We start from the raw sequence: 15,000 nt of genomic DNA on the forward strand, positions 1-15,000 counted from the left end.
TTGCTCACCTTTTTGTGACGCCGTTACCTTGTGGTGAGACCGCTAAGGCTCTCAGCAAATATCAAGGGTAGTATTGGTGCTGTTTGACAAGGGATGTTAGAAATATTGTCCATTTTCTGTTTCTGTTTTTTATTATTCACTTAAATGACATGGCTCATCATATCAGGCACTCTGTATGTGTGTGTTTGTGTGTTGTGTCTGTGAGGACTGTTTCTGAAAAAAAACATGTTTGTCTGTGACTTGTAGTTGTGTGTGTCTGTGTCTGTGTCTGGGTCAGTGTGTGTATTTGGACCTGTGGATGTGTGTGAGTATCAATGTCTGTGTCAGTGTGTGTATCTGGAACTGTGGGTGTGTGTCCGTATCAGTGTCTGGGTCAGTGTGTGTATCTGGAACTGTGGGTGTGTGCGTGTGTTCCTGGCTCTTGCTTGTTCGCAGTGGCCCTCGTAGCCTAACAGCGGCGTAACAATGCTATCTGTGTGAGGAGACAACACTAACATTTACGAGACTGTGCTGGTCTGCTACATAAACAGGGGGATGTCCAGGTCCCTGGGTTCCATCCTGATAACCAGCGGAACTTGGTGGAACTCTCTCTCTCTCGCTCTCTTTCCCTCTATCTCTCTGTTTCTCTCCCTCTATCCTTCTCTTTTACTTTCTCTCCTCTTTAACCCCTCTATACAGTGTATCCCTATGACATAATCAAGAGAAGCTTTACTTGTGCTGGCCTTCTATAGACAGATAGAGGCTCTTGAACTAGTGCATTATTGATTGACACATCCTCCTCAACACTTGCATAAATACTTACATGTGTATATGTGTGTGTGTGTGTGTGTGTGTGTGTGTGTGTGTTTGGAGGGGAGTGAAGGTGTGTTGAAGTGTGAATAGATGTGGTTGCGTCCGCTGTTTATCCCGCTGTGTCACATTTTATGCATCATTCATTTCCTCTATAAAACTGCCATGTACACTGTCACATAAAAGTGTTACACATTTAACAACCAAACCTTACCAAACAAACATCTTTAATCACTTATCACCGTCACACAGCTGTATCCGGAAGGTTTCTCACTTCAAGCATGTTCGGCCAAAACAGAAATGTGAGAACCGTAAAAAGTTTACGGCACATGTATCTGCAGATCATTGAGCTGCTTCTCTCTCTTGTCTTCTCAGACCTGAGTAAGTTCAGGCCCGTTTACGCGCCCAAGGACTTCCTGGAGGTGAGTCAGACACTGCAACACCCCTGCACCCCCCCCATAAACCAACCCCCCCCCCCCCCCCCCCCCAAGAGATGAAGAACAGATTAACACGGCCAAAAATATCAGAGTTTAAATATGGATTCACTGGAAATATTCTGCTGGCTTTCATTGTGCATGTACTATGGATTTCAGATGTATCTGTGTGTGTCTTTGTTATTTCCTGTGTGTGCAAGTGTGTAAATGCATTGATTTATGTAATGTATGACCTTGTGTGTTGTTTCCTGCACACACGTTCGTTTGTGTGTGTGCGTGTGTTAGTGCGGGTGTGTGCGCATTCGGCACATGAGTGTTTGTGTGATGTTATGTGCTGCAGACATATAGTCATATTTCAGTCATATAGGAAGTGTATATTATATAAGAATGTGTGTCCTACTGGGTGGCTGTGTGTGTGTGTGTGTGTGTGTGTGTGTGTGTGTGTACATTCATGTGTGTGTGTTTGTGTTTGTGTGTGTGTGTGTGTGTGTGTGTGTGTGTGTGTGCGTACGTGTGTGTGGGTGGGTGTGGGTGTATCTGCATGCCTGTGTGTGTGTGATGCTCTGTCCCAGGTATTGATCAGCTTGAGAAACCCTAACCTTGACTACAGTGAGGAGGTGAGCTCCCAAAGCCACTGGGGTCTGATCCAAGTGCCCCTACACATCAGAGACATCTCCAAGATGGTGAGAATCACACACACACACACACACACACACACACACACACGAAAACGAACACATATATATAGGTACACACACACACACACACACACACACACACACACACACACACACACACACTCTTGCAAACACTGTGATTAGCTCAAGAAAGTCACTCAAGATCCACCTTTTCATCAGAGATTGAAGTGATCAGAAAATTATGCAGCATGATGGATGATATTTAACCAATTGTTTTTTTTTTGTATTACAGTAATCACAATGTATGTATGAACACCAAGTGCTCTGATAGTTATGAGTTTCGTGCCAGTGTGTTTTATTGAAAAGGGGTTTGTGGATGTTGTGTGAACATTCTAGTCCAGAGCAGGAATCAGATTGGATTCTGAACTCAGACCTGTTCTGTTCTGTGTATGTGGTTATGGGTATCGTGATGAAGTAAATATGATAATCTAATAAACTATAATCCTTTGAAATCACCATGTTTATACGGTATTGTCTGGGTCATACCAAATGACCTAAACAACTGCAGTGTGGGGTAATGTGCCCATCAGTTGTCTGTATTATTGAATCCTTATCACTTGTAGATCTCTACTAATGTCATTCAGAGCTCAGCTTCTGGAGTTTGAGGGAGTAAAACCAAACCCAGCTCTGGATTGACTGTAATTGTCCTCCCCTCCTCTGCAGAGAGAGACGTGTCCTGAACTGACCCTGACCACCGGGCAACTCGGCATCGACGACCACCCCCACATCCCCTCAGGTGCCCCTCCATCCAAACACCACACACTTCACTTCTCCATCACTCCACTGAAATCTCTTCAGTTCTCTTTTGGTTTTTAGTGCTCCGCTCAACCCAGCCAGTTGCATAAGCTCTGTTTGTCTCTCGAGTAAATATTTACAGGGTACTATCTGGGCATATCCAGCCATTTTAATACCATTTTACTTTTAAACAAGCCGGTATTCTGTCTGTTCTTCAAATAGCAACAAAAAATGTTTTGTTGGGCAAACACCCAGCGGTGAGCTAAACACACGCGGCTGGCCCTCTGATAGCTTATCGGAGTTTAGCCGCGCGTACCCTGGTCATCTGGTGTGTGTCTGTGTATCTGGCAGTAGGAGGATTGGATGGGAGCTACTAGGATAGTTGGGTGTGCATGCTCACACACACACACACACACACACACACACACACACACACACACAGTCAGAATTCCTAACACACTGAAGTATACATACACACAAGCACATGCGCATAAATTCCCTCTCATACACATATACACACACAAACACACAAATTTGGTCTGACAGCTGAAAATCTCTCTGTTGTTTTGTCTCAACAGATCTGTTTGAAAGTGAACACGTTCGTCTGGGCAAGAGAGGTACGAAAAAGCACAAGACATTTTTAGGACACATTTCTTTTTTTCTGTCTCTTTTTTCCCTCCCCCCCTTTCGTCTTTCTTCCAGTAAAAAAAGGTCTATTTATGATCAACCTCTTTCTTTTCACCCAGTGTGTTTATGCACTCACTATCTCTCTATTTATTTCTGTTTTAATGCACTACACTTCTGAACACCTGGAAGCCATCTTTTGTTGTGAGGGGAAGAGATTAGACATGTGTGTGCAGCCCCCATCCCGCCCATCCAGCTCTGTCCTTTTCTCTCTCTCTGTCTGTCCCTGTTTCTCTTTCTCTCTCACTCTCTCTCTGTCTATCTCCCCCTTTCTTACCTTGTTTTCTCACATCTGTTTCAATTCAGATGTCTTTCCTAAACCCTCTACTTCACATGCACTTCACTGTGCTGATGAGCAGAGTGGTGCTCTGGCAGCATGGCTCGCAGTTTCGCCATGCTACACTGTGTGTGTGTGTGTGTGTGTGTGTGTGTGTGTGTGTGTGTGTGTGTGTGTGTGTGTGTTTGTGTGTTTGTGTGAGGGAGATAGAGAGGGAAAAAGCAAGTGGCACACTGCTATGTGAATGATAAACACAGTGTGACTCATATGGGATATGCCCCCAGTGAAATGTTTGCCACAACTTCTTGCCAAACATGCACACACACACACACACACACACACACACACACACACACACACAGACAGACACACACACAAACACACACACGCAGACCTGCAGACACACACAGACACACACAGACACACACAGACACACACAGACACACACACACACACACACACACACACACACACACAGACACACACAGACACACACACACACACACACACAGACACACACACACACACACACACACACACACACATACTCACACACAGACACACACACACAGACACACACACACACACAGGTTTAGCAATGCAAGCAATATTTGGCATGCTAATAAAGCTAATTTGAATTTGAATTTGAATTTGAGAGAATGAAAACGAAAGGGTTGGCTTTAGTAGGTTTTAGCATAGTTTCTGAAGGCTAGGAGCTGATGCCCAGTATACCCCCCAGACTTCTCTTACTCTGCCTCTCTCGCTCTCTGTTTTTCCATTCTTTTTTGACTATATCCCTCTTTCTCTCTCTTAATTCTGCTGCCATACACAACCTCTCCTGATTTTGGCTTTCTCCCTTTCTCTCTCTCTCTCGCTCTCTCTGCATCCCTCACTCTGTTCTCCTCTCTCTCCATCCATCACTGTACTCTCTCTCTCTCTCCATCCATCGCTGTGCTCCCTCTCTCTCTCCTTCCCTCACTGTGCTCTCTCTCTCCATCCCTCACTGTTCTCTCTCTCTCCATCCCTCACTGTGCTCTCTCTCTCTGCTTGCCTTTGCCTTGTTTCTTCACTTTCTTTTGCTTACCATTCCCTCCAGTGTCTTCCTGTTCTCTCTTCTGTCTTTCTCTTCCTCTCTCTATTCTCTGTCTATCTTTCTTTCTCTCTCTGATCTCTGTCTATCTGTCTTTCTCTCTGTTCTCTAACTCTTCTATGCTGCATATCTCCTCCCTTCTCACTGCCCCCCCCCCCACTTCCACTCTCTCTCTTTCTTTCATATCCCATCTAATTATGCAAATCTAATATAAAACACTTACACATACACATATTGATGTACACTGTAAAATAAATACATACAAGCTTATGAAGCTGTTATGGCAGGCCATCACATATTTTGCAGCTAGGCATATGCATGGAAGCGATGTGCTCTCCTAATAGTATGGGTGTTTTGAATGGACTTTTTTGAGGTTGGCAGAGAAAGCTTACCATATTGAGGCATAGCTTATGCAGATAGGGAGAAAATGTTTCCATTTTCAATCTCTTGTTGAAAGTATGCTCTGTCTCTGTCTCCCTCTCTCTCTGTCTCTCTCTGTCTGTCTCTCGCTCTCTCTCCCCCTCTCTCTCTCCCCCCCCCCCCCCTCTCTCTCCCTCTCTCTCTCTCTCTCTCTGTCTCTCTCTCTCTCTCTCTGCAGTACTAAGTGAGCAGGACAGTGCAGCAGCACAGCAGTACAGCAGACAGGGCTGCCCCACGGGCCAGAGGGCGGAACTCTGGGCCCTTATACTCAACTCCACCAACGAGCCAGAGGTGAAACACACACACACACACACACACACACACACACACAAAATACAAACAGACGTGCATTGTCTCATACACCTACCAACATATACTTAATTGCATATGCTTTCCAACACATCTTTGAACGAAAACACTACCATCACTCATTCTCGACACAAGACACACACAGTGCCTACTAGCTAAATCTTAAGACCTGTCTCCCTCATATGCACATATGCTCTCCCTCTCACTCACTAACTTACAGACACAAGCACACACATGAACATGCGCACACATGCTCACACACACACACACACACACACACACACACACACACATACACACACACACAGCTGCTAGGTTTCCCAGGATCCAGGTTAGTCTGTCCTCACCGTGCTGTCTGTTCTCTGAATGAGTCATTGATCCTATCCCAGAGGTCAGAGGTCAGCCACCAACTGCTTTGCACTGGACTTCCACCCGTTGCCCTTGGTTACTTCCCCATAACTCTTCATGTGTTTTCACATGTTTATCTGTCTATGTCCGTGCTTACGTATGCCAATGGGTATTTATAGAGTTGTGTGTGTGAGTGTATACTACTGGATTGTTGAATGGATGGATGGATATTTGTGGCTTCTTTATTGTCACATGTATTTATAGGTATTTCCATTCACTTGTTTTGAACTTGTTTGGATGACAGGATGAGGTTGTCTGCGCTCGGGGTCCGCACTCAAAACGGGGCTTCAAAGGGTAAGAGTGAGTGCGGAGTGAAGTGGGACAGGTGCTGTCAGAAGTGCTGATTACTGAAGGAGCTCTGCCAGAGAGGAGAGTTACAGACATCCTGGCACACTGTGTTCACACTGAGGCACCACCCACCCAGACATCAAATATTTAGTATTTGAATGAATTGTATTGCACGCTCAAGCACATACGCACACACACACACACACGCACACACACACACACACACACACACACAAACACTCTGCCGGGCAGAGAAAGAGCAGCAGCATAGGATGGGAAAGATGACCTATACTCAAAACCTTTCAGACCAACCAGCTATCTCTGTCACATAACACACACACAACCTTTGTCAGTAATCGAGAATCATTCTGTCTTTTGCACACACTTACACAACACACAAAAGGTCAGCACATGAATATTGTCTGATGTTATCTCCAAATCTTATAGTTTATGAAACAAATATAAACAGTGAAAAATAAACAGCACATACACGCACACACAGGGACCAGCACTGGCACCATGCTGGCTATAACACACCAAACACACACACACACACACACAAACACCCCCAAAAATCATTTCATTGTGGCAAGTCTTTGGCAGTGTTGTTGTTGACTTAATAGATCAACTCATCTGTTCAATCCCTGCCCTCAAGCATTTTTCAACCACATTTACCACATTATGTACCACAGCTACCTGAAACACACATACACACACACACACAGAGAGAGAGAGAGAGAGAGAGAGAGAGAGAGAGAGAGAGAGAGAGAGAGAGAGAGAGAGAGAGAGAGAGAGAACGTTAAGCGTGCCAGCTAACCTCCATGTGTGGCCGATGCCAGCTGGTGCCAGTCTCTGCCCATATCCCCCCCCCCCCCCCGCCTGTGCTCCTGCTTGTTTAAGCCAGTGTCACTGACTAAAATAGTGCTAACCGTGGTATGATTGATAATGCAGACACACACTAACACACAAACAGACACAGACATTACATTACAGATACACTGATAACCGGTGTACACATACAAACACTTTTTCTGTCACACACACTCAGACAAACACACACACACACACACACACACACACACACACACACACACACACACACACACACACACATATATACACAAACACACACACACACAGCAATGTTGGGCAGCGGCAGTGGAGGCCTGGAGAGCATAGCTCTGCACCCCCACGACAGGAAGACAAACACTGTGCTGATGGCCCCTATTTTAACCTTCATGGGTGATCCCTTCTCTTTTCCTGGGACATCTCTCTCACACACACACACACACACACACACACACACATACACACACCAGTCCTTGTTTAACAAGGCCTGAGGGTACAACTCGAACATTTAAATCTTTTCTCTTTGGCGTTGCAGTTATGTAACAATAAAGTGTCAAGAGCTGACACCACCAGAGAAGACCTGGCCTGCTTCCCCCCCTCCACCCCTCTCCACCCCCCACTCCCGACCCTCATGCCCTGCGGTGGGCGACTGCTGCTCCTCTCGCCTCCACCCTCCACCCCTCTCCAGCCCCCACTGGCGACCCTAGTGCCCTGCGGTGGGCCCCTGCTGCTGCTGCGTGGACACATGGTGCACATCGCTGCATCAGAATCCACACAGGCAGATGTGAAGCACAATCCTCAGGTGCACACACTTACTGAGGTGGCATTCACTTCTGAGGGGATGTCCACACCTTCAGACACACACAGATACTCACACACACACACACACACACACACACAGATACACACGCACACACACTCGCCCACACACGCACACACACTCGCCCACACACACACGCACACACACACGCAGATACACACGCACACACACTCGTCCACACACACACGCACACACACACGCAGATACACACACACACACACACGCAGATACACACGCACACACACTCGCCCACACACGCACACACACTCGCCCACACACACACGCACACACACACACACACACACTCACACGCAGATACACGCAGATACACACACACACACACACACACACACTCACACTCAGATACACACACACACTCATAGATACACGCACACAAACACACGCAAATACATGCACACACACACACACTCACACAAACACACACACAGATACACACACACACACACACACACACACACACACACACACACACACAGATACACACGCACATACACACACAGATAAACGCTCACATACACACACACACACAGATACACTCACACACACATACACACACACACAGATACACACACAAACACACACACACACACTCGCAGATACAGGCACACACACACAAACACCCATGCTCACATGCACACACACTGGTTTCCAGTAGTGAGGGCAGCATTGACAGCATCCTGTGGAGATCAGACCCTCCAGTGTAGCGCATGATACATGAACAGAGGATAACACTGAGGTCAAGCTTTTTATGAACTTCACTTGGAATATTGCTAAACACTTTTTTATACGCGTGGGTGAGATGATTTGTTATCCAGTTTATTGTCAGCTCTAGGAGGATCCTTGGACTCGCTTCCTATTGGGGCTCCTCAAGGTATTATTTTTTTTATGATCCTGACAGAGTTGCTTAGATCCCAATTGGTTTATTTAAAAGAAAAAAGAAAAAAGAAACACCAAAGTCCAAACATCTTGAAGGGGTGATATCCTTTTTGGAACAGCCATGTGTCCCAAGCTCTCAAGTGCTGACCTGCACCCACCAGATCTGTCTATTCTCCGCTGTCATTCCAATAAACACGGACCACAGATCAGATCGGACCCTGCGACGGATGACTAATCCATCTTAGTTCTCCCTTGTCTCTCTCTTTCCCCTGTCTCTGCACTCACCCAAGTCCATCTCAAACAGGATGACGAAGACGCAGGTGACACGGCCAAGGCCGTTTCCCACTAATAAACCCAGGGGGCCCTGGGCAGTGTCCATGTTGGCCTTCCTCAGGCCCTGAGTGGAGCCCTACTCTGGGAAGTACTGGAGCAGACAGGCTCCGGTAGTTCCTCCACCTCAAAAGTCATCTGTGCCGTTTGCCGGTGACTAAGCCGGTGACTAAGTCAACTGGGTCAGGTGTCCAACTGTACTCACACTTTCTCACACACACACACGGTCAAAAACACACACACACACACGGTCAAAAACACACACACACACACACATTTTTGGTCAAAAACACACACACACATACACACACACTTTTTAAACACACACACACATGCACACACACACACACACACACACACACACACTCACACACACACGCATTGTCGGCCAAAAACTCACACCTACACAAAAACATCCTGTCTCAATTTATGCGTTTGCACATTTTCACGTATTTCACCTTTGGGGCTTCTGGTGTTGTGTGGCCACCCCGTACTCTGACTCTTCCTCGTTGTGTCACATGACCCAACGCTTAGGCTGATGGCCTTAATGTCTGTGCACCGCCTGCTGTGAAGATGAGCTCTTCCCAGAGACACGGGCACCGCTAATGTATTTTCTTCTTCTTCTCCCCTGCACTGAGACACAGACCAGACCCTAGAGAGTTTGGCCGTCGTCTCCTAAATACGGTCTGCTCGCTCACTGCTCACGGTCTGTCACTGCGTTGGATCACACTGTGCAATCTTTTTCTCTCTCCTTCCCTCTCTCGCTCTCTCTTCCTGTGTCATCCTTCTTTCATCTTGTCATTTGGACTGATGGGTGGAAGGTTCTCTGTTAAGTTTGCTTGATCTTTAAACTTGTGTCTTCCATTGGGCGTGGTGCATCTCTGGAGACAGGTGCAAAGTTAATGATCCCCTTGGAATGAGAAGCATGCGATGCAGCTGGTGTATCCTATAATGTGCTTTCCCCCAGGATGTAGACAGGAGCGTCATCTTAGTTCCTTATTAAGGTGTGGAGTTTGGCTGTCTTTTAACACAATCCCACTAGATAGGGGGATGAACATGTATTTTTCCATTTGATGTGGTCATGCAATAGTTGCTGATCAGATTGTTTGCGATCCTGATAATGTTAATGATTTGAACTCACGATGTTGACAGTGTTCATCTTGAAAATTAGAAGTAATTGCAGTGGCTGCGGTGAGGATTGGTAATAATTACGACAGGCAAACAGGATAAAGCATGAGGATGATGGCTGGGTCATCAGGATGCTGATAATGATGGAGATGAAGACTGTTACCTAATGGTTATTAGGAATCATGGCTGCGCAGCACTGATGGTGGTGATGATGATGTAGATGACTGATAATGATGATGATGATGATGATGATGAAGATTATTGTGTTGTCATGACCATGAGGAGGACGGTGCAGATGATGAGCCTGTTTTTGATCTCTATCTCTGTACCTCTCAACAGGACATCATGCACTATGAGCAGCTGAAGGCCGGGGTCCTTCAGCATGACTTGCTGGTGGACAACCTCATCTATAAGGTACGTACATATCAACATACATACAGGGACCACCTCATCTATAAGGTACGTACATATCAACATACATACAGGGACCACCTCATCTATAAGGTACGTACATATCAACATACATACAGGGACCACCTCATCTATAAGGTACATACATTTCAACATACAAACAGGGACCACCTCATCTATAAGGTACATATCAACATACATACAGGGACCACCTCATCTATAAGGTACATACATATCAACATACAAACAGGGACCACCTCATCTATAAGGTACATATCAACATACATACAGGGACCACCTTATCTATAAGGTACATATCAACATACATACAGGGACCACCTTATCTATAAGGTACATATCAACATACATACAGGGCCCACCTCATCTATAAGGTACATATCAACATACATACAGGGACCACCTCATCTATACGGTACATATCAACATACATACGGGCACCACCTCATCTATAAGGTACATATCAACATACCTCCTATGACTGCACGTCCCTGCTAAGAAGTGAGAGATGGGAAGAGGATACGAATACAGAGAGACAGAGAGACAGAGAGAAAGAGAGAGAGAGAAAGAAATGGAGATGGAGGTGAAATGTGTCATGTTGTCCCCTCATCTATAAGGTACATATCAACATACATACAGGGACCACCTCATCTATAAGGTACATACATATCAACATACAAACAGGGACCACCTCATCTATAAGGTACATATCAACATACATACAGGGCCCACCTGATCTATAAGGTACATATCAACATACATACAGGCACCACCTCATCTATAAGGTACATATCAACATACATACAGGGCCCACCTGATCTATAAGGTACATAGCAGCATACATACAGGGACCACCTCATCTATAAGGTACATATCAACATACATACAGGCACCACCTCATCTATAAGGTACATATCAACATACATACAGGGACCACCTCATCTATAAGGTACATATCAACATACATACGGGCACCACCTCATCTATAAGGTACATATCAACATACATACAGGCACCACCTCATCTATAAGGTACATAGCAACATACATACAGGCACCACCTCATCTATAAGGTACATAGCAAAATACATACAAGGACAACATGTCACATTTCACCTCCATCTCCATTTATTTCTCTCTCTCTCTCTCTCTCCTTCTCTCTTTCTCTCTGTCTCTCTGTATTCGTATCCTCTTCCCATCTCTCACTTCTTAGCAGGGACGTGCAGTCATAGGAGGCAGGGGAGGCAGAGCCTCACCTGTCATTTTGAAAAGTAAAAAAAAAAATATAAAAACATTTTTTTAAAAAAATATATAATAATAATATATATTTATGTATTATAAAATAAATATTCATATTCCTCTAGTTATCTGTGTTACGAGTGTCATTTCTGCATGATTCCGATCATTTAGAGCATTTTTATTATCAAAATCGCTGAATTTGAGCATTTCCGGTTCCCAGTGACAGTGATCAGCCATAGACGTGCCGTGTACTGAGGCAAATGCATTGCTGTCTATGGACAGCTGAGCCAGTGCCTCAGTAGGGATTGCGCAATCACTCCAAACTGGGTTTTACGCATGCGTGCGCAAGCGCAGAACCTTTGAGTTGAGCTCAAAATGCATTGAAAAATATTGCTACTGAGGCAGGCAGTAGCACGGATTCAGTGAAGGGGGCGAGCATGAGCGCAATTCTCGGGTATATAATCTGACGTTGGACCTCTTCTACACACTTCTACTTGACCTTGACGGCGAAAATGGAAGATTGCATTGCTAACCTGAAGCAGTTCTCAAAACTGGACTTTCAGTCCAAACAAGAAATGATTGATAATAGGAGACCAATGCCGGAGCTAAAATGTTTGCTTCAAACGACGGGACCGAAGGTATTGACATTGCATTGGAGTGTTTCATGTTTTCCAACGGGACATATTCATGCGGAACACAAACCTAAGGCCGTGAATGGATTAGGAGCTTGCGAGTGCAGTGCACCAATTTAAAATTATACCGGTCAGTAGAACATTTTGGTATTGTGTGCTATGTCTGTGGTGTTTAACTGTTTGCTTGTTAATACGTTGTGTAAATAAATATGTAAATGTCAACTTCGAATTAAAGTGTCCGAGTTGCAGTGTTGGGCAAGCTACTTGATTTTTGTAGTGAGCTAAGCTATCAGCTACTCTACAATAAATTCAGCTTCACTACACAGAAGCCACCACTCAAAAAAAAAGTAGCAAGCTAAATTACATAAACCAGTCAAAAGTAGTTTGATATTAGAAGCTACTTTCAGTTAAACAAACTGCATGCCAAGTCAATGCAATTTTAGGGATCAACATAACTGTCAGTCAGATAAAAACGGTTGAATGGATGAAATTCGTGTTTTCGTATGTTTGTGTTGGATGTCATTGACGTTGACAGGAACTTTTTCTTTGGATTACAAAGAAGGCATCTGAAAACATATTTAGTTTCACTCGTCGCCCGGACTTTTCACTTTTTAACTTTCATCATCTTCAGCTGTATCTAAATATCAACAGCATTCTAGTTATCCGGTTGTCTAGAATCTGCATGCAAACTACCCATTTAAAATTAGGGGAGAATTCATTTTAAATGTATAAGCAGCGTCTGGTGTACTTGAAATGACGATATCTATCTATCTATTTTCACTCGTCTCGCCTAAAGTGATGTACTGCTTATTTTTTGTGTTTAATGGCTGCAGGGAAGCCTGTTAAGAATGAACATCAGAAAGGTCGAGGATAAATTAGCTTTCGAGGACGCTACTGCGGTACTTGATCAATAAAAGAGCTTAGCTACTGAAAAGTTACTTGGTTTTGTAAATAGCGACGTTACTGCCAAGCTACTGACAAATGTAGTGACGCTACTGCCCATCACTGCCGAGTTGTGTAAAAGGTTATATTTTCCCTAGACAAATTGAAATGAGCCATATCATTGGTGGGAGGTCTACATACGCTTCCTTGTAACGATTAATATCTTATTTGACACGGTGTAAAAGTTCAATTACCACACCGATTGTACGTTTAGCTGTCGGAAAAGTCAGTTAACTATTGAGCCGCATAACTTCTTGTAATAATAATCGTTTAAAAGTAATAGTATTAGACAATAAAACATGACGTTTTTTCAGTTCTGGTGAGATGACAATTTTTAAACCATAAGCATATATACATGTATGATGTATACATTTCTATTTTTTTAAAACAACTAGAGATCGGAATGACGTAATCACTTCCGGTTTCTGTGCCCCACCAGCTGTGACCCTCACCGCACGTCACTGCTTCTTAGTGCTTACGATGCATTACCCAACATATTTATCTCCCTCTTATTTCAATAAATATTAAGTAAAACTTCACTTTCTATTAACTCTATGTGCCAAACCACCATCGTGCCCTATCATCATTATACTTCCGTATTCAATTTACTCATGTGAATGATGTGGGAAGTCCAGACTATTAAAGGATAATGGATCTCTGGCAGGTTTGGTAAATATCAAGCTTAATTCAGCTTCTTATAGCAAAGAGGAATGGTTCAGTCCTGTCGCTTCTCGGGTCAGGAGTGGGCGAGCTGCCGGTAATTTTCCATAAAGATTTATGAAGGTTAGAACGAATGTGCACAGAAATCAGATCAGGCCAGGACAAACACTGTGTAAGGCTGGCTCACACACAGGGCCCCTTAAGACTCAGGAAACACGGCTGATAACAGTCAGCTGTCCAGTGATGAAGGTGAGGGCATACTGATGCACAGGTAGAGATGCTCCCCCCACACCCCCACCCTCCCCCGGCCGTTTTCATGTGTCAAAGGGTCATTTTTGGGATAAGGTAGGCGGAATTCTATTTAGTAAGGATTTTGGGCTGAAACATGCACTCAGGAAAATGCAACAAAATTGAAGGCGCACGTACAAATCTCTAAGTACAGTTAATTGCATTTGCTCCGTTGAAGGTTGATGTGTGCGACACCAGTCTCAGCGGACTTGATGGGTTTAGGTTTGTCGATTATGAATGCCTCTGTAGGCTGACCAAATGTCACGTATGCACAAGCATCACATGATTCCCACGCTCTGTATGTTCTGAATAATGTGTATAATTGCCCTGTGCTTGTATGATTGCCCTGTGTGTGTATAATTGCCCTGTGTGTGTTTAATTGCCCTCTCTTCCCAGGATGTGAAGCTCACGGCGAATAACGACGACTACTACTTTGTGTTTGAAGATTTCCTCTATCAGGTGAGTTTGACGTCACAATCCCACATGGACACCCCAGCACAGACACGCGGCCACACATACACCCCCACACTAATACACACAGAGATACCAGCATTGACACACGGCCACACATACACCCCCACACTAATACACACAAAGATACCAGCAACACACACACACTAATACACACAGAGATACCAGCAACACACACACACAC

At 44.6% G+C, this 15,000-nt stretch overlaps 1 protein-coding gene across 1 annotated transcript in view; it reads left to right on the plus strand.

Moving 5' to 3' along the window:
* The window catches only part of tbc1d19 (TBC1 domain family, member 19), a gene marked incomplete at both ends in the record, with an annotated part of 41,777 nt that overhangs the window by 5,128 nt on the left and 21,649 nt on the right, over nucleotides 1–15,000 (plus strand). Inside the window, 7 exons of the mRNA XM_080860021.1 lie at nucleotides 1,165–1,211; nucleotides 1,796–1,906; nucleotides 2,585–2,657; nucleotides 3,235–3,273; nucleotides 5,306–5,418; nucleotides 10,496–10,570; nucleotides 14,742–14,804. Of these exons, the coding sequence (XP_080716147.1) occupies nucleotides 1,165–1,211; nucleotides 1,796–1,906; nucleotides 2,585–2,657; nucleotides 3,235–3,273; nucleotides 5,306–5,418; nucleotides 10,496–10,570; nucleotides 14,742–14,804 (521 nt within the window). The remainder of the gene's footprint in view (nucleotides 1–1,164; nucleotides 1,212–1,795; nucleotides 1,907–2,584; nucleotides 2,658–3,234; nucleotides 3,274–5,305; nucleotides 5,419–10,495; nucleotides 10,571–14,741; nucleotides 14,805–15,000) is intronic.

The sequence above is a fragment of the Sprattus sprattus genome (assembly GCF_963457725.1).
Source record: "Sprattus sprattus genome assembly, chromosome: 21".
Taxonomy (NCBI): domain Eukaryota; kingdom Metazoa; phylum Chordata; class Actinopteri; order Clupeiformes; family Clupeidae; genus Sprattus; species Sprattus sprattus.